General features: G+C 45.4%; 2 protein-coding genes across 5 annotated transcripts in view; both read left to right on the top strand.

The window, feature by feature from the left end:
* The window catches only part of OTUD5 (OTU deubiquitinase 5), a 59495-nt gene extending 54047 nt beyond the window's left edge, over positions 1–5448 (top strand). For 3 of the 4 annotated variants that reach the window (XM_088137827.1, XM_007422220.3, XM_007422221.3), the window contains exons 8-9: positions 2844–2957; positions 3810–5448. In XM_088137827.1, the coding sequence (XP_087993953.1) occupies positions 2844–2957; positions 3810–3931 (236 nt within the window). In that variant the 3' untranslated portion in view covers positions 3932–5448. The remainder of the gene's footprint in view (positions 1–2843; positions 2958–3809) is intronic. The other variant, XM_088137828.1, reaches the window with a different exon arrangement.
* Positions 5449–11849: 6401 nt separating this feature from the next.
* Positions 11850–18397, top strand: PIM2 (Pim-2 proto-oncogene, serine/threonine kinase). The gene is made up of 6 exons (XM_007422219.4): positions 11850–12154; positions 14926–15032; positions 15334–15378; positions 16313–16685; positions 17015–17191; positions 17673–18397. Exons 1-6 carry the CDS (start codon positions 12115–12117, stop codon positions 17837–17839), a joined length of 909 nt encoding a protein of 302 aa, XP_007422281.1. The 5' UTR covers positions 11850–12114; the 3' UTR covers positions 17840–18397.
* Positions 18398–26423: the final 8026 nt, after the last annotated feature.

Genomic DNA, 26423 nt, shown 5'->3' with positions numbered 1-26423 from the left:
TACCCCAATTACAATGTGCAGATAAAAGGCCCAGAGTTCATTTCAAGTGTGCTATTTGCATGTGGAATCTGTTGCTGTCAACTCTCAAGATGAGATCCAAAGAGCTGTCACTATCAGTGAAGCAAGCCATCATTAGGCTGAAGAAACAAAACAAACCCATCAGAGAGATAGCAAGAACATTAGGTGTGGCTAAAACAACTGTTTGGAACATTCTCAAAAAAAAGGAACGCACCGGTGAGCTCAGCAACACCAAAAGACCCGGGAGACAACGGAGAACAACTGTGGTGGATGACCGAAGAATTCGTTCCCTGGTGAAGAAAACACCCTTCACAACAGTTGGCCAGATCAAGAACACTCTCCAGGAGGTAGGTGTATGTGTGCCAAAGTCAACAATCAAAAGAAGACTTCACCAGAGTGAATACAGAGGGTTCACCACAAGATGTAAACCATTGGTGAGCCTCAAAAACAGGAAGGCCAGATTAGAGTTTGCCAAACGACATCTAAAAAAGCCTTCACAGTTCTGGAACAACATCCTATGGACAGATGAGACCAAGATCAACTTGTACCAGAGTGATGGGAAGAGAAGAGTATGGAGAAGGAAAGGAACTGCTCATGATCCTAAGCATACCACCTCATCAGTGAAGCATGGTGGTGGTAGTGTCATGGCGTGGGCATGTATGGCTGCCAATGGAACTGGTTCTCTTGTATTTATTGATGATGTGACTGCTGACAAAAGCAGCAGGATGAATTCTGCAGTGTTTCGGGCAATATTATCTGCTCACATTCAGCCAAATGCTGCAGAACTCATTGGACGGTGCTTCACAGTACAGATGGACAATGACCCCAAGCATACTGCAAAAGCAACCAAAGAGTTTTTGAAGGGACAGAAGTGGAATGTTATGCAATGGCCAAGTCAATCACCTGACCTGAATCCCATTGAGCATGCATTTCACTTGCTGAAGACAAAACTGAAGGGAAAATGCCCCAAGAACAAGCAGGAACTGAAGACAGTTGCAGTAGAGGCCTGGCAGAGCATCACCAGGGATGAAACCCAGCGTCTGGTGATGTCTATGTGTTCCAGACTTCAGGCTGTGATTGACTGCAACGGATTTGCAACCAAGTATTAAAAAGGGAAAGTTTGATGTATGATTATTATTCTGTCCCATTACTTTTGGTCCCTTAACAAGCGGGAGGCACGTATGCAAACTGTTGTAATTCCTACACCGTTCACCTGAGTTGGATGTACATACCCTCAAATTAAAGCTGACAGTCTGCAGTTAACGCACATTGTGTTTGTTTCATTCCAAATCCATTGTGGTGGTGTATAGAGCCAAAGATGTTAGAATTGTGTCGATGTCTCAATATTTCTGGACCTGACTGTATATCCTAGGGCAGCGTGATTCCTGCAACATCCTTAGACGGGGCCTGTGGTCTCCCAACATTAAATAGCGTTCTCTTGTAATGCAAGATCCCCATATTTTTAACACCATGAGCTTGTGAACACTTAATTTATATGGGAGGAGGCACCTGGACCATTACGCAAAAAGATTGCTAACAAATTGAGAAGTTGACTTTTCCTCGAGATACACGTTGAACAAGTTGGCTTGCCAGCGCATCATTTCAGTATAACAAAACACCTGCAAGATCTGGGGGGTGGGGGTGGGCAGGCTTCTGTGTTTTAATTGTTAGGCATAAGGCAGGCGTGGTTATGCAATATGTCAATTTCCTGCCTACATTGCCCTGGGTTTTCATCCAGGAACAAAGTTACTTGTGCAATAGCATTAAAGCCATACCTACAGATGCTTTATGTAGCCCTAATACAGATGTTATATATTGAACAATTAGACTATAACATGTCTTAAACTACAGAGGCTGGACCTTCCTTTTGAAGGTCCAAAGGGAGAGTGGAAGAGCACTGTGGACCTTGCTTGCTCCCTTCATGGCTGCATCCTTGCTACCAGTTTCAAATTCTGATGACGCAGGTTGGAGAAGAATATATAGATAGCAATCAGATTGGAGCAGAACGAGTGAAGATGAGAGAATTGATTTTACATACATTCGGAAATTGCCAACCTACACTGTATTAAAAAATAAAATAGGGTGTTAAAATCCTACATGAACAAAAGTTTCAGGCAAAATATCTAGTTCTTAAATACATATGATTTTAATGCAAGATTTAGCTTTGCAGGGTTAGAAACTAAGATCCTTACAAGAAGGTAATTCAGAAGAGCAAAACAGCCCAGAGACAAGAAAACCATAACATCTTGCAGTTAGAAAGTGGGGGGCTTTTTTTCAGGCAGATCTCCATAGCCGTGTTTTGCTGAGGCACCGTTATTGCGAAGGGAGGCCCTAGTCATAATTTCATCTCTGTTCTCTGGCCTAGGGGTGGCAAAATGAACCAGTGCAACCCCCCCCCCCCAAGTTTAAGTGACACCTTGAATCATTTTATTGCAGAGAGTAAATGGATGTCAAACTTGTCGTAAGTTATGCTATGGCAGAATCCATGCCGTTTTCTAAACTTTGGGCATTGCATTAGGATTAGTTTTTTAAAAAAAGAAAAGTTGACATTCTCAGGAATCTAGTCTTGTCTCAGTAAACGTGAATCCTTCTACCTATGCTGATTCCTGTCTTGCAAAGTTGTGAAAGACATTCTGCATTTACAAGAAATGTAGATCTTGCAGGTGTAACTTTTCAGTGTGCTCCAGAAAACAATTGTTGGCATTCTTTTAAAGGAAGCTGTGCTTATATAAACTTCCAAATCTTCAGATAATCATCTGCAGTGAGTCACTCAGTTCTGAATCCTGCAGTGCAAAGTTTTCATCTGCAACTTCCACCCATCACAGGTACAAGCAGCCAGCTGTCTGCAGGCGGTGGCCGAGTAACCCCTCCCTTAGTGTCGTTGTATCCAGCCCTGGAGTGCCGGGCAATAATGCAACAGATGTCACCCACAGCGTTCGGTAGGTGCCCTCATTTTGCCCTGCCGGCATGATTGGAATCTCAGATTACCTGGGTTTCAGCTTTCGTCCCTTTAAAAAGCAATGCCTTCCAGCGTTGCAAGACATGCCAGTGCTACAGCCAGAGTCTCTCCACTTTCCCAGTACAGAATCTCACCTGTTAAAATGCTTCCAACTTTTGATCCTTAATCATATGGACTGGATGTTAAAATTTTAAGCTGCGCTTCTCCAAGTTTTATACGAACAGCTGGATTTTGCAGTAGATGACACGTTGTGTAATAATTGTGGCCATGGAAGTTTCTGGTGCAGCTAATTCTCAATATTTATTTATTCCTAGAGTGATGCTGATCATTTGTTTGTTTGCTTGTTTTTTGCTATAGGAAAGGAACAATATATTCAAAATAAGTGCATTATAATTACCAATAGTGTAACACACTTATTTTAGGACTCATCCAATTAAAAAGAAATGGGGGGGGATCTTGCCCACATTCAGTAGGACAGGGGCTCTGGACTCTGTAGAAATGAATCTGGGAAAGCTGCAGGTAGTTAACACGGAAGCTCTCTACAGTCCTGTTCAGAGCATCAGGCATTATGTAGACTGGTGGAGATGGACTTGTGGTGGGGGAAATAAAGTGACTATGTTTGTGAAAGAGGATGGTGGCCAGGAGGACTCAAGAGAACAGGTGATGGGGCAGTATAAAGCAGGGTTGGGGGAACTACAGCTCCCATCGTTGAGCATTGACTGTGCTGGTAGAGGCAGAGCCAAGCTTATCTAATAGACAAGGTTCCCCCAGCTCTACTCTAAAGAGCCCCCCACCCACTGACCACTGTGCTCCTTTGTCTGTCTTTGACCAGGTCTGAGCGATTGGGATGATGATGAGATCCTGGCCTCGGTGTTGGCCGTTTCGCAACAGGAGTACTTGGAAAGCATGAAGAAAGGCGCCCTGCACAGAGACAGTGGTTCTGACAAGAGTTGATAACTGGTTCTGGCTCTTGTGCTCGCCTGACACCCCTTCGGTGCATGTTTTGGCAGGAAGGATGATACTACTTGGGACCCCTCCCCTCCTCCTCCACTGCTGCTGATCAAGGCTCCTTCAGCTGCCCTTTTGCTCCCCACTTTTGGCTCTCCGCAGAAGGCTCTCCCCTCTGGTGCGCTGAGAAACAGACAGGTGCAAGAGAGGGACAGGACCTCTTCAACAAGGAGCTGAAACACTCACAGACTGGGGCATGCTGGGCTTCCCCTTCATCTGCCGTTTTTCATTATTAAAAGAAATAATTGATCTGGTCCTCAGAGAGCCCTCCCCCCTTTGGATCGGAGGGGTAGAGTTTGCCTGCGGGGTGGGGACTGACGTTGGGTTTAGGGGTGTGGAGGGAGCGTAGCTGCTTCAGTAGAAGGAAAATGCCACTGTAGGGCCTGCTGGTTTCCCTCACCCTGGAGGCTGGGGGGATCCTATAATTTGGGGGCAAGGAGAAGAGGAGTTGATAGGACACCACTTTTTTTTTGCTCTTTCAGCCGCCTTCCCTGCCCTAAGGGAAAAGATTTCAGCAAAGCAGGTCTTAAACCTGCAGCCGTTGAAATCATTCTGCCTTCCTCCAAAGAAAAGTCCCCCCTCTTGTCTGTAAGAGGCTGTCCCTTTTTCACTCGGTGCAATAGCCTCTCCTTCTCTTCCCACCCACCTCTTTGTTCGAGCGTGGCTCTTGACCGCCCAGCAGGTATCACTCCTCCCACTGTTGCCAATGGGTTGGCCCAGCGGTCTGGTCTCCCTGCTCTTGTCGCTGTGCTTCGTTGGCCTTCCTTGGTCCCTCCTGCTGCTGCCTTTTCGATTCTCCCTGTGCCTAGCAGCAGAGGGAGAGGGGGCACCACTCTCCGGTCAGTGTCAGGACTTCCCCCTGAGCAGGTCTGGCCTTAGGGTAACGCCGAGAGGAAAAGAGACTGGGAACCAAATGGACTCTGGACAGAAAATAAAGCGATGGAGGCTGCAGCTAACGTGGTGGGGTGCCAAAATAGACTTTGACTCCCATTCTAAGGGCTGGTTCAAACAGGGGAGCTTCTGCTGGGTCCTGGACTGTTGATGGGCTGGTTTGAAAGTCTAAAACAAAAAAGCCAAGGAAGGAAGTATTTCTGGTAACCTTACCTTTTCCAGGTGTGGTGTCTTCCTCACTACAGGTGTAGTTATAATCTACCTATTGTGGCCATTTTACTGTCTAAGCCTTGGTCTGAACAAGTGTTTCTTTACACTTAGACGTAAAGAAGCCACATGCTCAGCTTCTCTCGCGTCTTCATGCTGAGTCCCAAATTCCTGGAGGGACAGGAGATATGCTGACATTCCTGCCCCCCATTTGTTGCTCTCTGACGCTTCAAAGAGGCATCTTTGAAAAGTGGGGAGGGGAGTAGTCTGCTGCTTTAGAAGATGGATCCTGGAGACTCCACGGATGGCTGGTCTAAAAGTGGTATTTGGTGCCTGAAATAAAAATATAGGCAGAGTTGACCTCCTGCACGCTCTTTTTTTCTCATTTTTTTTCCTCCTTCACTTCTTCTTTGTGCGGCGGGTGATGAATGTCTCTGCATGGGGGGGGGAGGAACTGAAGTTGGAAAAGATGGGGCGGATGCTCTTGCAGTCCACAAGAACCAAACAAGCACTTGGTCTACTGAGTTCTCTGCTTCCTGGAAAACTATTGTGTTGCCGATAAGAGGTTACTAGAACAAACTCTACGTTACTTTTCTAAGGGTCCTTGATGGACAGCTCCTTGAGTCACCCAGGTAGGAAAAGGGAGGCCATTGTTTACCTGCTGAAAATGAAATCCCACGTGGCTGTCTGTCCAGCAGGGTCCTATACTCCACCCAAGGACTGCCCGTCAGTAATGAAGGTCCCTTGATCAAAAACACACATTCTCTGAGGTTCGTAGCAGCAGAAGAAAATCATGTACATACGACTTTGATCTAGTAGAGCAAATCAGATAGGTTTGAGATGCATTAAATTAAGGATATCTATGCTCAGTACCATTAGTCCTTGTTCCTTTGCAAAAGAGGGTGGGAAGGGCAGGAATGTAATGGGGGGGGGTATTAGAAAATACAGGAGTGTCTAACCACTAGTGCCATAAGGACCGCCACCTTGAAAAGCAACAAATTGAGATCCTAAGCAGCATGATTGACTCCGCTTGAAGGCGGATCCTGAAAGCCATCTTTGCATGCAGGATTTCAGTTTGTACAGAGATGGACAAATCTATCTTGTCTCTGGTTGATCTGTCCTTTACATCTGGGCCTCATTCCTCTTGTCACCTTACAGGCTGTTGCTTGTCCCTTGGTGAGACCCCGAAGGTTTCTGCAACCAGCTCTTAGACCTGCTGTGCTCCAACCTCTTGGGGAGAACAGGTTTTTGACTGACATGTGGAAGCCAGGGATTGGCATCCCTTTTCCATGTGTGTGTGTTCAACTGGAGACTGCTAACAAGTAGCAGTCAATCTACTAATCAGCAGTCTGCTAATACCAATCGCCTCTCACTCTGCTTGCTAACTAGCTTGTGCTTACAGATGTTAGGGTGCTACATCTATGCAACTGCTAAGCAGTCCAGAGTTGGAGAAGCCCGGTCTGCTAGTCACAGTCCACTTTTCCAGAAAATGTTAGACAGACATCATAATGACAACATGGTAGGCTTTAAGCCATTTTCTGCTGGCTTTTTATTAGCACTGGGACTGCTGAAACAAAGTGAAAAGAGCTCAGGTGGGTCAGGGCAAGTGGTTCAAAGCTGACCCTGCTGTTTTCCAGTGAATCAGGAGCAATTTTGGTCAATGAAAAGTGGCTTTGACTATTTTGGCTTCCAAACATAAATGCAGTTATATTGGTGGGAGAATGATAGGAGTTGTACTCCAGTATATTTTGAGGACACCACACGCAGACAGGTGGAGGTTAACATGCTAAGGATGCATATTGGGCTCGTCCATACATCAGAAAGGAATCCAGGAAGGCCAAGGTGATGGAATGAAATGCCATTTCCGTCTGTCTCGGCTGCCGTGCCGAGGGAAGTGCTTCCCTGTAAACAACTACAAGCCGAAAACGAACATAAGAGGAAGTGGGCAGGAATCATCTATCTGACTGCTAGTTACTTCTTAAATTATTTGCATGAAGCTTGGTAAATAGGAAAGCAATGAAAACAATACCCGGATGGCACAGTTCCTTCACTCAGGTTTGGGACGTTTTTATCTTGCTACATGTTGTAGATCTGATGGTACTATTTAAGATGTAAAATACTCGATAAGTTAGTTTATCCTGTTTCTTTTCCTCCTATCTATGCTTTTCTCTGCTTTAAAATACGAGGTCCCCATGAGTTCTGTATACTCTTAGCAGTATAGATGTTGCTAGTACAGTATCCTAGCTCACTTTCCTGAGTCCGGTACTCTCTACCACGTGGGAAGGGTTTGCACTGCAACTTGGCTAGCAGGATCCTGTTTGGTGGGAGGGGGGAGACCCTTCAACGTATGTTCCTCTTGACACTCCTTTTGAAATACCAGGAGGCATCAGAAGAGGATGCAGCTGCTTCCAACACTGGAGTAGTTCAGAAGTAAGCGGAGTAGGGTGAGGTTGGTAACCACATGCTATTTGTGACACAGGACAATGGGGGCGGCAGGAGAAAAGCTCTTAGGCAGTTCTTAGGAAGGAGATGGAAACTTGCAACACTGCCAGTAATGTGACAGCAATACCGGTCTTGTCCAATCAGTGATTACATTTGGGCAGTTCACTGAACCAGAAACTTGCCAACCACATTTTAGCCTGTGTATTAATGGGAACCCGGTCCATGTGATTATGGTTCAGTATGTTGTATCAACCCCCCAAAAGTAGGTGAATGCCATTAATCCAAGTTAACCATGGATCAATGTGTTTTGCAAACCACTGTGATGGGTTATGACTGCTGACCTGAAAAAACCTCTCCAGCAATACCTATTTGCTCAGGGAGCACCTCTTGAGGGTCCGGCCTGGCAGGAGCTGCATTTCCAGCTATCGGTTAAACTTTGTTTAACTGTCCTGACATCGATGCTGCTTCAATCAGAAATTATAACTATTGAATGTAAGGGGCAGCAAGAAGGTATTAGGACAATACTCTTACTAGACCAACTCTAGGTTTTAAAAAGTGAGCTTTGAAGAACCCTTCCTCTCCATATCTCACAAAAACATTTTAGTCTTGCATGGTCAACCTCTAAAGATGGAGCCTGAGAGGAAGAAATAGATGACCGCAGTTGGCATGGTTTGGGATGGCTTACTGGGCACCCACCCTTAAACAATTGGATCAAAGATGCAAACAATGCTGGAAAAGCTCCCTCCCCACATTTGAAATTAAGAGTAGTGGCATGTGTTTTATGGCCTTTCAGTTCATCTCATAAAACTCATTTGCCCGGTTTGGACTCAAAAGGATGCTTTGGGGGGAAGGCATAGAGAAGCCTTCCCCAACTGGATGTCCTTAATCAATGTGTTCATTTCCCAGAATTCCCAACCATCACAGTGATCTGAAATACATCTGGAGGACACAGATGAGGGAAGGAGGGTATAGTTCAAGATCTGTACTACACCCAGGAGAAACATTTCCCTGCCTGCAGCTGAGAAAAAGAGTAGGCAAGACTAGGACAAATAAGAGGATGTAGGTAGCCTCGAGCTAAATGTTTTCCTTTAAATGTTGCTATAAACTAAATCTAATTGTTATTTTCCCCTCTAGCTTTACTTAGCCTTTTCTGTAAAAATAATGGCAATTTCAGTCAGTTTTTGAAGGCACTCTGTGGACCCTACTCAAAGCTTTGGAAGAGGGTCATCTGTGCCTTGAGGTTGGGGTGCTCTGTGCATCTCAAGGATCTCTGGGCATCTCAAGGAGGGCCTTAATGCAGATGTGGCAATCTGGATGGTAGTAAGCACAGAATCCTCCCTTTATTGCCTCTGAGTCCATACAACATGTTAAACCCAAACCAGCAAACCACAAGATTGTTTAGCTCAAGGTGTGACCAAGCTAGTAATTATCAATTTTATTAGCTGACTCTTAAGAACATTACATCAGAAACCACAGGCAGGACCAAGCTGCTGTCCTTCTCCTGCTGTGGACAGGCCTGGACCAAGCACAGCATGTAGCCCCCACTGCCGAAGAAGAGTGAAGTCAGTTTGAAGGAGTAGTTGGAGTCAGTACGGCTTGGTGGGAAGATGGCGGAAGGGAAGGTTGAGGTCAGAGTAGATGCATCAGGGGTTCCACACACACCTCTCAGCAAGGCCTCCTGCCTCAAGACAGAAGCTAATGCTGAGCCGGGACCTTGTTCTTCAGGCTTGGCCACCCACAGGCCCCTGCTGTGCATGCAGATGACTCCGGTTCAAAGAATCCTGTTGGGCTTGCTTTGCAGGAGGACCCATGCAGAGAAGCAATGGGTCCTTCCCAGGCCTTTTCCTCATGCCTTCCATCCACCCCAGGAAAAGGAGTCTCAGACAGGCAGGATTAAGTAACTTGCCCTTCAGACCCATGGCTGTGGGACTTGCCCAGAAAATGTCAAGCAAGGAATTTGCAACAGGTATGAGGAATTGTTTTCCTTCCCACTCTTGTGGCTGATGTGGAAAGAAAGACCAAGGCTGCATCTCCAAGATGCTAGAGGCTGACCTCTTTTTTTAACCACAGCTTATGCTTTAGGGACTGAGATTTTCCTCCATTTTTCTCAAAGGTTTGTCTGAAGCATTAACCTGTGGGTCCAGTCTGGATTTGCACCTAATGATTTAAATGTCTTTTTATATCAAGGAAGCTTGCAGAGTAAGCTTTTGTTCCTCAACCCTAGTAGCATTTGAATGATGACGGTGATGAGGGTGATAGAAACAGGATCAAAGTTGTGATCTTGTTTACATGAACAAAGACCAGATTTTTCTGCAGCTATCGCAGTGACTAGAGTGTGGTTGGTAAGCAAATGGCGCTTGCGGGCAAAGGCAAAGAATTCTGGCATGCAGCTCAAAATACCACTTCAAAATATGAGAGCTCAGCATCAAAGTAATTCCAACCCAGCATCAAGAAAACCTGAAGTCTGTGATCTGTGTGAGTTCTAGATATTAGTTATGACAGAGGAAGACTAAAGAGCAAGAGGACACAAATCGCCCAGAATCACTGGGAGGCGGGTGGCATACAAATTTAATTTGTTGTTATTATATCAGGTAATATGGCTGGGTTCACACACCATCCTAATCCATAATGTAATTAAGATTTAACATGTGTGAATCCAGCCAAATTGTGACTTAAGTAGTGCATACGGTCATATTGGTAAGCACTCCGCAATGTGTGTTTTAACTGAGAAGGTTGATTCAGACAAAGGCCCTTGATAGGAGACTAGAAGTATTGAGAAAACACAAATAGATCCTCTCTCTCTCTCTCTCTTTTTTTTTGTATAAAATGTTGACAGATATAACTCCCCAGATCTCTTCCCAAGTTGGGTCTCCATCTTATATATTGGCTTCTAACTTCTATTAATTATGATTTATTTATTTATTTTTCAAATTTAGTCACCACCCATCTCACTCAAAGACCAACTCTCAGCAGTTTACAATAAAAACAAGAATAAACACTAATTAAAATACAATAAAATGGTGTTCTTAAATAAATAATGTTGCTAGATGATTTTAGCCCCAGCGGGTTAAAATGGCTGCAGTATGTATTTATTGCACGTGTCATACTACACTGTTTCACTTAGGAAGCACACGATTAAGAATAAGCACTATTTCTATTGTAGTGTGTGTGTCTGTGTGTCTGTGTGTGTGAGAGAGAGAGGGAGAGAGAGAGAGAGAGACACACGCACACACACAGTATCTGTAATCCTCTATCCGCCCAGTGACCAGTTTTTGATAAGAATTTTTTTTTTAAATGACAAAGCAAACACAAACCACACGAGTCACAGAAAGGCATTGTCATGCATACACTGGCTCAGGGGGTTCAGGCTGGCTTTTTTAATGTTCTCCCTGCCATTTTGTCTGCTCTGGTCAGGTCAAAGGTGGTAGACCCTACAGCAGTGTTTCTCAACCTTGGCCACTTTAAGATATGTGGACTTCAACTCCCAGAATGCTGGCTGGGGAATTCTGGGAGTTGAAGTCCACATATCTTAAAGTGGCCAAGGTTGAGAAACACTGCCCTGCAGACCAATCCCAGCCTACCATTCTTAATGTAGGACCAGTTACCCTTTGGTGGCTGGGGGACCTACTTAACATTTGGGGGACCCCAAGGCAAACAGGCTGAGGCTGGTTGTTTTAATATGGGGGTTCTTTGCTTCTTCAGTTACATTAATTCCATGGCAAGTCTTAAACTACACTTTTCAAGGGGTTCCCACCGCCAGTGGATAAAAAAAAACGTGGAACCTCTCGCCAGCCATTGCGCCCAGGGGGAGTTTCAGAGCCAGAAAGGGGTTCAGGGCCCACAGGGTGCCAATCTCTGCTTTAATGGCAAATAACAGCAGGAGCTGACTGAGAGGAGTAACAGACCTCCTGCCCCAGTCTTACATTCAGCGGCACTTTGCTTTCCCTTGATTCTGCCGGAGGAAAGGGCGGCCCGGCCTTTTCCCCCCACCGAATAACTTAAATTCCGAGGAACTCGCTGACTTTCGAGTAAGGGTGCGGAAAGCGGGTCCACGCTGGCCTGCCTCAGGACCCCCTTCCCGGCGCCTTATTTTCGGCATGTTTCCTAGAACAGCGAGCACGCAGGAAGACGAGCGCAACTCGGTTTCCACAACGTAACCAGTTTACGTTTATTTTTATTTTTTCGATCCATTGCACAAGCTCTTTCCAGGACACGGGTGGGGACTTCCCCACGCTCCACTTCCTCCTCCCTCCGCTTCGGTCTCCTCATTTGCATGGAACGCCGGCCTAGGTGGCTGGTGGGCGGAGCTATGCAAATCCGCTCGATTCCCTGATAGGGCCGGAGCGCGGTGGGGAGCGGAGCGGCTCGCGACTTCGCCGGGAAAGCACGACTTCGAGGCGCGGAGCCGGAGCCGCGGTGCGGGGGACGCGGGACCCTGGACTCGCTGGGCAGAGGACTTTCCATTTTTGATTTATTAACGTAACGATGCCGAGCAGGGGAGCTTCTGGGAGCCGGGCTTAGAGAGCCTAGCTCCGCTCTTTCCTTGCTCCTGATCGGAACGGGGGACTTACCTGGCCGGGTCGGGGACGATGATCCCGCAACGCAGTGAAGTCGCTTGGAATCCGGCAGGTGAGCTGGAGATCACGCTTCCCCGACCCCTCGCTTTGCTCTCTATGCGTTCACACAACCCTTTTAACCTGGTTACGGAATTAATCCATTTTCTGGGCTCACACGAGACACTGAACCATAACTTGGCCAAACGGGCCGGGTTTGCACGATGCGCTAAGCCGTAACAAAATGAAGCCGCTAGAACGTTTACTGACTTAGGTCCGCGTGTTGTGTGAACCCAGACTGTGCCATCAATCCGAAGGCATGACAGACATATTCTACCTTTTTTCTCCTTTACGGATTCTCTTCCCCGTTAAATAAAAGAACTTTCGAAGCAATGGGGAAAAGCGGGACGGTTTTCAAATTAAGTGCTCCCTCGGGGCGCCCTTGACAGGCTACACCTTGGAGGGTTGCCCAATGAAACCCTGGTCCACAAACTCTCTTGCTCAAGTTTTTCAGCGCCACCCTAAATGTGCAACAGGGAAACTATTACCAGTCGCGGCTTCTGGATCCGTGCGCTTGCACGCTAGGCTTGCTTTTAAATGCACCCGCCCCAGAGCGATCGCTCTCGACATAGTAACCGTATACTGTACTCCTGTATACCAACCTGTAATGAACGTGTGCAGAGCTCTTGGGCGGGCATTTTTAAAACCACGGTTGTTCAGTAAACCGTTCCTCGCTTTTCTTTCTTTGCTAATTGCTGGGATAATACCTGATCATGCTTTGAAAAAGAGGAAACGTTTGGAGGCTAGGATGGGAAGAGAAATCGTAACAAGCAAGCCACCAAACTCTCTAAAGGTGCCCAAACCGAAGCAGCACAGTGGGACTGGCTGCGAAGCCAACCAGCGCTTAATTTGCGAGTTATTCTCTAAGGCAGATTAAGGAAGAGGCAACAGGGCTCCGTGAGCAGTAAAGGTTTGGGAAAACCTTTTCCCTTCCCAGGACAGGTTACACTGGAACTCGAAGACCTGCACGTGTAGAGACTCTTTGCACCATCTTCGATAACTCACACAGGCACATGCTGTTTCTCTATTGCCTCTAGGACCATGGGTGTAACGACCTGATATTCAGGGACCCGTACTTGTACACCCAGAGACACGGTCGGGGGTGGGGGGGCGAAAGGACGCGGGGACAGGCGAGCAGAACCTTCGCTCTGCACCGCCGTCCGGGACTCGGGGCGGCTGCGGCTCAGGGCTGCCCTCTGCTGCCGAAAGGGCGTGCGTGCACGTCAGGTCCCATCGCTCCGAGAGTGAGACGTTCTCCGCGCAGTTAAGATGCCGAGTTTAACTTCCTTTCCCAGTTAGAAAGCAAGACTTGGCAGATGCGTCTCTCTGTGAACACCTGCTTCGTTTCCAAAAATTTGCCGGAGAAGGAGCAGCTCTCCTTCAAAGCAGATCTTCAGATTCCCACCACAGTCCTGCTTAATTCCAGCTACAGATTTGTCTCTCTCTTTCTTCCAAACGATCTGCTGCTGTTTCCTTGCACTCTCTTCCCTCACACTCATCCTCTTTCCCTCCGTTCAGGAATCTTGCCTTCTCCAGAGGCTCTCATTCAAAATCCAAGAGAGATTCCCAGCCCCTAACTAGTAATCCTATTAAGTGAACCATCAACTAATTTTGTGGGCTATTAACTGTCCAGCTGCCTCACAAAGGACTGGTGGCTTAACCAAAGTAACTCATTTACAAGACTATCTGTGGCTTGGGATATAGGGTAAATAGCAGAAGTGTTCTTAGTGGAGGTTGCCCATTCACCCTTGTGTCCTTAGTACAATGCCAGGAAGAATAGAGGTCTATTGCTGGGAGAAAATGGCAACCTGGGGTGTATCTGTGCATTATTGTTGGTCAAAAGGCCTGTGTTGCGAAGGCTGGTAATTTGGATCATCAACAAAAGCATCTCTGCCTTTACCTCTACCTCTACCTATCTTTCTGTGCCTGAGTCATTGCTGACTTCTGGCAACTGCCTAGACAAGTCCCTACAGCTTTCTTGGCAAGGTTTTTATAAGTGGTTTGCCCAAGGTCACCCAGCTGGCTTTGTGCCTAAGACAGGAGATACACACACACACATACACATACTGTACACACATAAAAGCAAAACAAAACATCAAAGAAAGCAAAGTAACCGCAGGTGCAATTGTCCTTCTCCGCAACATCTTCCTGGAGAAAGCATCACTCGCAGACTTCTTTCTGCTGCACAGCTGTTAGAGGCAGAGGAGTGCCGTTCACGTAAAAGAGGAACTTCCATTCACTGCAAGAGATATATAAATAGCAGCAATCAAACTATGATGTCCTGCCCCAGAGGTTCCTCCCTCCGCCCATATTGTTTGTACTAAAGCTGAGTTCAGAGAGGTGTTTCACCAGCCTGTCCTGCTCTGTGTCAGCTCCACAGTTAGTTCCTGGAAGGAGGGGCCGAGACCAGCTGCCACATCTGTGAGTCACCTTAAACTTTGGGAACATTTTGTCACCACCTCACTTCCCTGCATTTAAGAGATCTGAGAATAACAATAAAAATAACCTGAGAAAACACTTCGGCTTGCCCGTTTCAACAGCCCAGAAGTGAGCAGAATGGCCTTGGACCCCCCCTTGCTGCAGTCTCTCGCCACTGAGAAGCTGGGTGGGGTTGGTGGGGTCCAAGTGCAAAAAGCAATGCTTCTGGGTGCTGGAATCCCACCCTAAGCAGGGTGAATACCAGATTGCCACTGCTTCGATGGGTCAAGCAGCAGTCCTGCTCCGTGAAGCCTCCTGTGGAAATCCAGCCAATGTGTAAAGAGGTTTCTCTCTTTTGTTTTTTTCTAGGCAAGGACAAGGAGTCCTTTGATGCTCTGTATAAGCGAGGCGGTTTGCTCGGCAAAGGTGGCTTTGGAACAGTGTACACTGGGTACCGAGTTGCTGATGGACTGCAGGTAGGATGGGTCTCTGTGCTATGTAGCAGCAAGCCTGGTTCCGCTCTCGTATGGGTCGTAATGTCCCTGGGGATTTGTTTAGGGATGTCACAACGGCCTATAGGGATTGCCTATGGCTATAACCGGCATTATTTCCTTGAGCGCATTCTGTAGCTGGGAATCAGGGTGTCGGTAATCCAATACAGTGGAAAGCATTAGCTCAGGGAGGGTTTGATCTCGGGAAATCTAGTCCTGCTTCATCTCTACAGGTGAGAAGGAAGGTGAGTGATGGAGCTCAGATCTCTGCTTCTTTTTTCAACAGGTTGCAATCAAACACGTTACCAAGAGCAAGGAGCGGGCTGAGCTGGTGAGTGTGAAGAACATCTTCCCTGAGTCCACATGGAGTACGCCAGTTCCAGCCCTGATAGAATTTAGAGGAGGAAAACGTTAGGGCTGACCAGGGCCTGGAAGAGAAGAATAAGTTGACAGAATGGAGAATGCGGGTTTGGGGCCAGGCCAAAAATGCCCCCCTATCTGCCTGTGCTGCTTTGTGTATGGCTTAAGGATGAATAGACTGCATCCTCTCCTTTGCCTTCATAATTTCTATCACCCAAGATGAGTGGAAGCGTGGCAAAGGCAAGGGAATTTTATTGGATGTGAACACAAGTGTAAAACTAGCATTTCAGTAGGTAAAACTTGTCCAAAGTGACCTTGAGCATAAACAGGGAGAGGAAGGGTGCTCTACCTATTCAGCACCACTGAGCTGACTTTCTCACTGTGAGAATTGGGGGGTGTTGGAGGCTTTTAAAATTCTGGATCCTGCTCTGCCTTCTCTTTGGGAAATGCTGGGAACTGTACTTCTGAATTTTGGGTACCTGGATACTTTGCAGCAGGTGTGAATGAATGGTGGTCCTCAATATGATATTGGTTTATAAAACCCATCATTCCAGCTTTGTGGTCCAGTCACTGTGTCCTGTGTATCCTATCTTTGCTTCAGCAGATGCTATGATTTTAGCAGTTTAGGACCATTACCTAGAATAAAATCTGGTTCTAGATAGGACCATGTAGTAGAACAGGCACTGAGCAATTTCTTAACATTTTATTTCAGCTTTCTCCAGTCAGGTCTGTTCCAGATGTCTTGGATTAGCAATTCCTGGAATTCTGGCTAGGCAAAGAAAGAGCTCGGAATTCTGTGAATTGCATCTCCAACACTTTTGGTGGACATGAATTTGGGGAGGGCTGCTGCCCCAAGTACTTCTATTTGCCACGGGGTCTAAATCCTTCCGTCTCTCCTATTTCAGCCCAATGGGACTGTGGCTCCTCTGGAGGTAATGCTGATGAAGCTTGTTGGGTCAGGGTCTGGGCACCGTGGTGTGATTCGCCTCTTGGACTGGTATGAAACCCCTGAAGGCTACTTCCTGGTACTGGAACAACTTGAGCATTGCCAAGATCTCTTTGATTATGTCACGGAGCAGGGACCGCTCCCAGAGAAGCTTTGCCGACACTTTTTCCAGCAAGTGGTGGAAGCAGTACGCCACTGCCACGCCCAGGGGGTGGTCCATCGGGACATCAAAGATGAGAACATACTGGTGGACGTGCGTTCCGGCATCCTCAAGCTCATTGACTTTGGGTCTGGAGCCTTGTTGAGGGATTCGATCTACACAGATTTTGATGGTGAGTGTCCAGCCAGCATTTCTCCAATCTGCTAGTCCCCACGTGTACTGGATCATAACCTTCCTCAACCAGCACACCCAGTGGCTGCCCTAAATGATTTCATACAATGGTAATGGTAGTGCAAGACTTTGGGGCAGATGTCCAGGACACCCCTCACAATGGCTGGCTAGCCTGGACTGCCTGATCCAATTTGTAGGTGAAGAAGTATTCCATATTACTATCTAAAAAAGGAAAGCCCATAAGGATATTCAGTCCAAATCTAAACTAAGTTCACCACACATTGACTCAGGGATGGTAGCAAGCTGTTTCTTTCCCTCATCCTGTCTCAGGTACCCGTGTGTACAGTCCACCGGAGTGGGTGGAATCCCAGCAGTACCACGCTCTCCCAGCAACTGTCTGGTCCCTGGGCATCCTGCTGTATGACATGGCATGTGGTGACATCCCATTTGAACGAGACGAGGAAATCCTGGCTGCCAACGTGCAGTTCCGCACTCCTGTTTCTCCTGGTGAGTCCTCACTAGTACTTCTTGGTTGTTTCCTTCCTAGGTAGCCCAGATGGATCGGTCCTCCATTCTAAACTGGGTGGTGGTGGGAGGCGTCTACTTTCAAATTCAAATGTGGTCCTACTCAATCTGATCAGAGATTACTAAGAACTAATAAGCCTTCCTGGGTTGCTCCATATCTTCTATGCAACACTGCCTCACTAATGTAGCAGCCCTGTCTTTCGGGCTCCCCAATTTCCCATCATTCTGAGATTGGACTTAAAAGAAGAGGTAGTCTGGTGCCCTGCAGGATACCCTTACCCTAGTAGAGAGCCATCCAAAACATATTGAGGGCACCAGGTTGCCTATCCATTTTTTATAAGAGAAAGTTGACTTTCTCAAGAAGTACTTCATGCAGACCACAGTGCTGAACAGCTTCCAAATGGAGGGCTGGTTTTGGAAACAGAACCCTGGATTCTTTCTAAATGTGATTCTTCTTTTCCAGGCCTCCAAGACCTCATCCAGTGGTGTTTGTCTCCTGAACCTTCCGAACGACCCACACTGGAGCAAGTGCTTTTGCACCCTTGGCTAAAACGTGATCCCATTCTTCATCTTGAAGAAATGCAGGGCTCAGCATCCCCCAGGGCTATAATCTGCAACAGCAGCGGTTGAAGGACCAACCCTGTTTCCTGGCCTTGCCTTTCCCCTCTGAGATGGGGTAGTGGTCCAAATGGCAGCTGCCAGACTCAAGCAACCAGACTTAGTTACTGGTTGAGAAAGTGTTAACCTGGTTTTACAGGTTGTTTTTTATTTTTAAGAAACTGAATCATGAGAGGGAACTTGAGCTGGGGAAGAGAATTCATCCACCCAAGCTTAATCTCCTTTCAACTATCCAGAGGATGTTTCAGTTCTGGCTTTGACCAGGAGAGGACATCTCAATACATGTAGATACTTGGGTATTATTATTTACAAGGACTCCTGCAGATTTTTGGGGGAAGAGAATTCTCGGTGGATTTCTGCTTTCCAAACTCTTTTCAAGGCTTCTGGCCAAAGGAGAACTGGGGTGCGGCGGGCGTGGTATCTGGTTTACGTACATGGGTGCATAACTTTGGCTTATGGATATGTGTGTTCTTTAAAAAAAAAAAATTAAAGAAGCCATCATGCAAAGAGGTGTTCCTTAGTGTCAAACTCTGAGTGGAATTCTATTTAATAAAATAGAATTGAATTCTTGTTGCTGTCACTCATAAACTCACTCAATCTCATTTTCTCATTAAATGAGACAGAGCTGTTCTGTCTTACTAGGGCGGGAGCTAACTCTAAGGATGGGGAAATCTCAGGAGTGAGCAGTCTCTCTTGCCTGGGCCTGGAGGGGATGATGGATTCATGATGTCAGTGGAGGGAGGTGTCTTTTTTTTAAATTTCTGTTGACCTTTTTGGTTCAATGGGAATAATTTAAAAGGGCAAATGGCCTTAAGGCAGTGTTTCTCAATCTCAGCAACTCTTAAGATGTGTGGACTTCAACTCCCAGAATTCCCCAGTCAGCTGGGGAATTCTGGGAATACATCTTAAAGTAGCTGAGATTGAGAAACACTACCCTAAAGCATTGGTTTTATCTCTTAGGTAAGTCTCCATTGGGGCAGGTTTGTACTCCTGGGGACTACCTGGACATATATGGTTAGTTTGTTTCCCAGAGTTCCTCGGGTAGATGAGTGGCTATATAAAATTGATAACTAAATAACCAACCAACCACGTAGGTTTCTTAATATGTAAATGGGTTGCCTTTTGCCAGGGTGTTTTTTCAGCTTCCCAGCTGAAAAAGCTGTGGAGTTATTTGGTGGCCTCGCATATACTAGCTAACCAAGGTCTGATCCTACTTAGCTTTTTTAAGATCAGCAAAAATCACTTGCTATGATTTTGCCCCTTAGCCCTCCAAAGAAGTGCAAAAAAAGAGACCAACATGGGAAAAGGTGAAAAGGATGTTTGCTGTTTCTATTTTAGGGGAACATCTCTGGTACTTTCATAACATTATTCATTTTTGGATTCCCCATCATAAAATAAGGGCAGCTCTCAAAACTCTTTGACTGTCGCTGTGCAAGTTGCTAAGCTACCATTTAACTATAACTTACTGTAATAAAACCTAATTTGCAGAGTTCACACAAAGTATCCTGAACCATCAGCTTTCAAAATGAACCAATCATGTTTTAATTTAGCATGCTGCATGAAGCTAGCTAAAGCTTGATTCTTTTTTTCAACAACAATGACTGATACCAGATCAGGAAGGTAAAGCCACAGGAGCAAGTGAGGAATGGGGAAAAAGCTGTAAGAGATAGAAAGGCAATCAGAAGAAGAAACTGTTAGGAAATGGAATTAAAAATTACCTTCTAGAATTGCAAATTTTCTTTCTAAAAACCAAGGAAGTTTAGAAATCTTTTAAACTAGAGGGTTGCTGAAGGATTAAGGAGCTTATAAGTCTACTCATGCTGCCCCTGCCTTCCTGGGGAAGCTGAGACACAAAGCCACTGTGTTTTGTGCTGTAGAAGTAGAAAACGTTCTCCAGTCCCTAGGCTTACCCACAATTCCCTTCATTTCCCGTCATTTCTCCTGACCCTTCACGGTGAGATCATTCGACTGGGTGCCTTTTGACCCTTACGCTTCGGTCTTGAGTTTGGTCTGCCCAACACCCAAACTTGTTGGATTGTAGACAGTGTGTGTTTCTTTCACAACAGTGTGAACCTTGGTTCTGTGATTTGTAAACCATGGTTTTAGTCTTTCCCCACTTGCAACTGATCATGGTACAAACATTTCCTGGCAAGATCTTTTCTGTTGCTTTGCATTATGTTGTCTTCAACTCACCCCAGCCCATGGGCGAGACAAGCTTAAGTCATCCTTAGTTGTAGTACAGCCCCATCTGAAGTTGACAGCATCCAGTGACAGCTGTAAGGTGTGTCAGATTTGTTACACTTTGCTGCCCTTTACATCAGAAATGAAGTCAGGTAACCAGGAGCAGAAGGGATCAGAGAGGAACTGTATTGGCTCTCGAGGCTATGCAACATACCCCCTCCTTTCCATTCCTGGTCTGCCTTGCCTGTTGCCCTGCTGTGGCGGTCACTCGAAAGAGCTGAATCCAGCAGAGCATCACTGGTGCCTTTCAGATTTGCGGAGTTGTATTGTTTAGCACAGAGGCTGAGGTTGCCTTTCTCTAGTAATCCTGCTCTAAGTGTACCCAAGTGCTTTCCTGCATACAGCGACTGATATAGCACAATGCAACAGGTGGATGTTGTCATTTTACAGCCTCTGTAGAGCAATGGAAGCAATTGGCGCCAGGAAATTTACATAGCGGTCAATCAGAATTGCACAATTGCATGGCCTTGCTGGTTTAGCCCAGGGGCAAACTAGCTTAATAGTGGAATATCAGAACCAGCCTGGCCACCTGCCCCAAGTGCCTCCAGAAGAAGTCTTGAAGCCAGCATTTGTTGCCTGGATAAAGAGAGGAAGGAAAGGGAGAGAAACTATAGATAACAGGCTGCTTTGGACTCAGCTCTCTTTGTGACTCTGATCTGTTTAAAAAGCTTTATTCAACTTGCGTCGTGACAGAAAGGGCCACCAGAAGCAGCTGAGAAATGACCGCGTCCTGCAGCTGGACCTATTCCGTTCTGGTAGCAGTGCCATGAATGCTTAATGTTCTTCCACCAGATGGTGACATGCAGAAGAAGGAGAGCAATACAGCTGGAGGAATCAACCAATCATTTTGCTTATCACACACTGTACACACATAATGAGGACAGAACCATTAGGCAGTGACTCAGAACAGACACCATATCGCTTGTTACTTCTGCCCATCCCAGAAAGTCACACGGGGTGGGTCTGATCCTGGTCCCTTCTTTGAAGCAGTGTCATCTAACAGGACCTGAGAGATGTGCTTTCTTGGTTGCCATGCCTGGAAGGAGCTCCCTCCACCACCAGGTTCAGGTGGCCCTGCCCTATTAGCCTTTCATAGAGCTGTGAAGACCTGTCATTTCTCCCATGCATTGGTCCAAGATAGTGAATGAGCCTGTTCTGTTGTGAGAGTGAATGCTTATTACATCCAGTCCCAGCTATGTGGTGATGGTGTTTGTTCTATTGGTTTTGTATTGTTTATTGTTTATTTTTATTGATGTATTCTGCACAGAGTCACAAATAAATTAAGAAAGTAAGTAGAGGCAGGAGAGGGATTGGCAATCGGGTAGCCATTTCATACCAGTATAGTCTTCTGGTGACTCATGGATGGTCAGCACTAACTCACAATAGGGAAAGACCCACTATGGCTTAGTGTGTAATACAACCCAGCCAATTGTACTTTAATTGAGAGACACTTATTAAATAGGCTGTTGCTTAGCACAATCTATGAACTAGGCCCTTCTTGGTCACTTTCTGCTTCCCCATCTAGCAATTATTCCTCCACAGCCCTTCATTACCGCCCTATGCCATCCTACCAAGCTTGATATATGCAGGTATTCACCTCCGACATGAGCACAGCTAAACTGAGGAAGGCATGTGAGCATGCATGCATGCTTCTTGTACCTTCAGAAGCTCCCTTTCTTGCAGAGCATGTGCAAAGATCTGACCAAGAAGTTATAAGCACCTTCAGTGAGTTAGGAATGATGGGTTCCAGATCATGGATAGTGTTGCAAATATCCTTTCCCCATTTCAGCTACACTTGTGTTGCATACAGAAAACCAACCGAAGATTCTCTAAGCTCAGGCCTGTCTCTTATGGAAAAAGAAGGCATCAGCAGGACCAAGCAAGTTCCAAGCCTTGCAAAAGTAGAACAATCAGGGAGTAGGAGACCCTCCCTAAAAACAGCCCAATGTGTACTGGATGTGATGAATAGCTACAGAATTCAAACCAAAGGGAAAGAGAATGAAATAGAATCGAATCTGGCCCCCTTGCGGTGTATTTGTAATAGACTTTTGGTACCCTTGAACAATGCTATGATGATGATGAACTCCAAAGTCTCAAATTAGGATGCAAACTTCTGAATGTTTCATAATGTTTTGCCACTAGTGGTACAAAGTGCAGGGAATGGGGTTAAAACCACCACCACCACCACCACCACAAATCAGACATTATTCTATGAAGGCAACATTTTGGAGGCAGGTCCTTTCAGAGGGCATTCTTCCTGTGCAGATCATCTTGTCTCCTTCAGGATAAATGGATCTGAACCTTGGGATCTTATGCCATAATCAAACGCTCAAGGGAACACGCAGCAGACAGAGAGCCTCTGTTCACCTATAACAGCTTTATTAATTACAATGGTTCAAGCCTTATCCAGACACACATTTGTACTCATTTGCTCTGCTGGACCCAAGTCAGGTGATGCACAGGGATTGGAGAAGACAGAAGTGCTCTGTTGATATTTATGTCCATAAATAGGGAATCTTCCTTGTTTTTATCTGACACTGAGAGCTCCCTTCACTTTCCACCTTAGCCGTTTGCTCACTGGATGTTATGGATGTTGGATTGAGGGGGACTTGCTGTATGGCAATTAAATCTCACTTCTTCATTACCCAGTTTGGTCTGGCATCAGCCTGTTTGCTTGCTATCCATTCTTTGGGTTACTTTGGATCACATCTGTTTTTGAGGTAGTTTTATTTGCCTACATGCCATGCTACTCAACCTTTATGGAATGTATGGATTTTATAACACATCAAAGGAACCAGGTTGTGTCATCTTTCATTTGTGACCCTCTTGGATTTCTCCACTGCTTCTTTCTTCTTTGTTCTTACCATAGAAAATCTTTGAAGGCGAAAGAATGGAATAACTGCGCTGTGGCTGCACTCCAGCAGGGTTTACACCATATACTAAGCCACAGTTTGTTTTAACCATGGATTGTTGAATAAGCCACTAGATTCACACACAATGATAAGCAAATTGTGGTTTACACAACACAATGGCTTCATTCAATCAATATGCTAAACCAGCTATACCTTATGTCTTAGAATAACTATGTCTTAAAATAATAAAGGACTCTCAGTCTCAAATATAGATTGTAAACTGGATTAATTACTCACAATTAGATATTGATGGCATGCTAGGATTATCAGATAAAGAAACAATGGCTGACATTTGTTTCTGAAAATAAAAAGGATGCCTGTTGCCAATGCTTATTGCTTGCCTTGGGAGAAACACATAGGTTCCTTGTTAGACTAAGACCAGGAATAAAGAAAAGCATGACAATCTTTATATTAGCAAAGCTGGAGATTAGTATAGGGTGGTGCCCTGAATATATAAAATCAAATGAAATTTAAAGGTGTGGTATTCCCTGGGGGTTGGAAGGAACTGAACCCTTAAAATGAAATGCCTCTTTTCATTTTTGAGTGACAATTGATAATTTTGTGAACTTTAGGCTACTCATTGTTAGCAGCTTATATTTTGTATTTGTATTTTTACTGCAACTCCCAATTTATATTGGTTACATTGGCTTGGCAGTTTATTCTTTTCTTCCAAGAGTTTCTGTTGGAAGATAGGTTTTAGATACAATTCACAAATTTTGCATTCCAGGAAAAAGAGAGTACTGCCCTATCACTCTTTGAAGAGGTTCAACAGAAGTAGTAATCTTATCCCAACTAATAAACTTAACTAAAATCAGTAGTGCTTAATTTGGCAGATACAAATAAGACTGTACTCGAAAAGCCTCTTCCCAAGTTCATAGGGAACTCAGTGTCCCCTGTGGTTCACATGTTATGAAACTTGCAGTGATTCACATTTGCCTATTAAACACTGATGACAGAGTCTACAGTTGCCACATCAAGGGCAAGTAAATTGTTTACAGCCAGGGACTCTGCGTCCAGATAGATAGATAGATAGATAGATAGATAGATAGATAGATAGACAGACAGACAGACAGACAGACAGACAGACAGACAGACAGACAGACAGACAGACAGATGATAGAGAGATAAAGATGGATGGATGGATGGATATAGATAGATGATAGAGACAGAGATGAGACAGAGATTCAGCCTTCAAAAAGCCGGGGCAATGTTTGCAGTAGATTGTTTTCAGCAGCACCTTGCACGAGTAATTTGGCATCATAGCCCAGTGATATGCTGTAGAAGGTTCCAGGGACTGAAAAAGAAAAAAAAAAAGAAGAAGCAGGGAGGGGCAGCCTGCATGCCTGGATTGCCCAACCCTATTGTATTTGCTGCAGGATCTTAATTACATGATTAATTATCCATGCTAATTATCCATGCTAATATCTCCTCTAATGTTACAATGGATCTAATGTGTACACAAACACACCACACACATATTATATTACATGTTCTGACAGTAGCAATTTTATCCTGCCTTTTTTCACCATATATCTATATATTTCACTACACACACACACACACACACAGTGTGTGTGTGTGTGTGTGTGTATAAAAAAATTATATATAGCCCTCCTAGATGGTAAAACTGAATGTAACATTATGCCTTTCTGCCACCCTATACTTGACCTGAGGTTCACACCCTTCATTAAAAGTAGAACATTCCATTACCGGGAAGAATGCCAGTCTAATGAAACCAACAGGGCAAGTTCCTGTAAATTCCACCCTCTGGGGTGCCGGTCTGGGAATGCCAAGCAAGATCTAGAAATGACGCACCCCGGAGTCACACTAGAGTTTACTTAGCTCCTGAGTACACAGGAAGTTGCTACACCTGAAAAAGCTGCTCTGTCCACCTGCATGCCTCCTGCCTGCATCCGTGATGTGCTCACTCTTGCCTTTCCCAGTTGCAACTTCTGGTAAGAAGTGTAAATCCAAGTGGTAGGCTAGGGAATGAAGTTTTGGGAGAAACAAAAACCACATTTCAAGGAAGATGCTACCTATAATATAATAATTAATAATATATATTAAATATATTATATACCTTATATCAACTTATAGCTTACAACTTCCCAAACCTGATACCCCCCAATGTGTGTTGGACCTTGACAACCATAATTTCTGCTATAGAACCTGGATGCTGCATTCTAAGTAATTTAATATGGTAATGAGCTGAAGGAGATCCAAATGCTAGCTACCCTTTAGAAGTGCTGCCAGGCCTCATCCCCGCTAACTCCCCCAGCAGGTTTTACTGGCAAACGACTACAGTAATGAATGGGAGGGAAGTCAGCACTCCAACCATCATCTTCAATTACTCCAAATGCATGTCTGACCTGAATTAAGTAACAGACATTGCATTTAAGGTAATCTAAGGCAGTGACCAACTGGAGTGGAGCCATCAGCTGAGTTCCATTCAGAAGTGCCACACCGACCTTTATAACAACTGTTTTCCTAACATCCAGCAAAACTTCTAAATAGGCCAGTTGGCCCTTGCCTGCACTTATTCTGAATTGTATCAGAACATCCTTTGTAGTAGTGGAAAATTTCGGACATGTTATGTGAAGACCTAGCTCTCTGGGGAAGGCTCTAATGCTGAGACAGATGGAAGGAAAGAGAAGAAGATGAAAAGCAGCAAGATGGTTGGACTCAGTTACAGTGGTGATGAGTGCACTGTTGGAAGACCTGAAAGACCATGGATAAAATTTATCTACAGTATGTGGTTGCTAAGAGTTGATACCAACATGATGCCACATAATCAATCAATAGTGGAAACTGGGCTTACAAGAATGTGGTACTCCTGCGACCTTTTTATTTGCAGGGACTATAACGTTGCCTGACACCAGTGGCAACCATGGAATGGGTGAGGTCAAAAGAGTCCAGATTATGGTTGCAAGTGTGCAATCAAACCCTTGTTCCTTTTGTATGTGTGGCACCATGTTGCACATGTACAAAGGGGCAGAGCTTTGATTGTGCAGTTGCCCTGTCTTGACCCACTCCGTGGATGCCATTGTCCAAAAGTGTCCGGGGAGTATCAAATGATGAAAGCAGTATCATGCCATCATGATGCAGGCTCTACCCTTTATGTATGTGCATCATGATGTTGCACACATGCATTAAACAGGCAGAGCTTGTCTCACAGTGGGGCAATGTTGTTTTTCTCATTGTGAGGAAAGCCTCCAATTTTGCAGATGCCTCTGTCTTCTCCTTAGCAACTTGGGAGATAACCTGGGATTCTCAAATGACAGCAGTCCAGTTGCTGAGACTTCTGCCACTCAAACTGAGAGAATCTTGTTTTCTGTTGAAGTGGGTCACTATGAGCTTGATACTGTGGCACAAGGATGACCCACAATCCATTTCAAAAGGACACATCCTAATGATGTTGCCTTTGCCTCATCCTGAGTCCACCA

The sequence above is a fragment of the Python bivittatus genome, unplaced genomic scaffold (assembly GCF_059951505.1).
Source record: "Python bivittatus isolate LINGU-HERP-01145 unplaced genomic scaffold, Pbiv_v1 ctg000220_np1212, whole genome shotgun sequence".
NCBI classification, from domain to species: domain Eukaryota; kingdom Metazoa; phylum Chordata; class Lepidosauria; order Squamata; family Pythonidae; genus Python; species Python bivittatus.
This window is presented reverse-complemented; position numbering and strand designations above follow the sequence as displayed.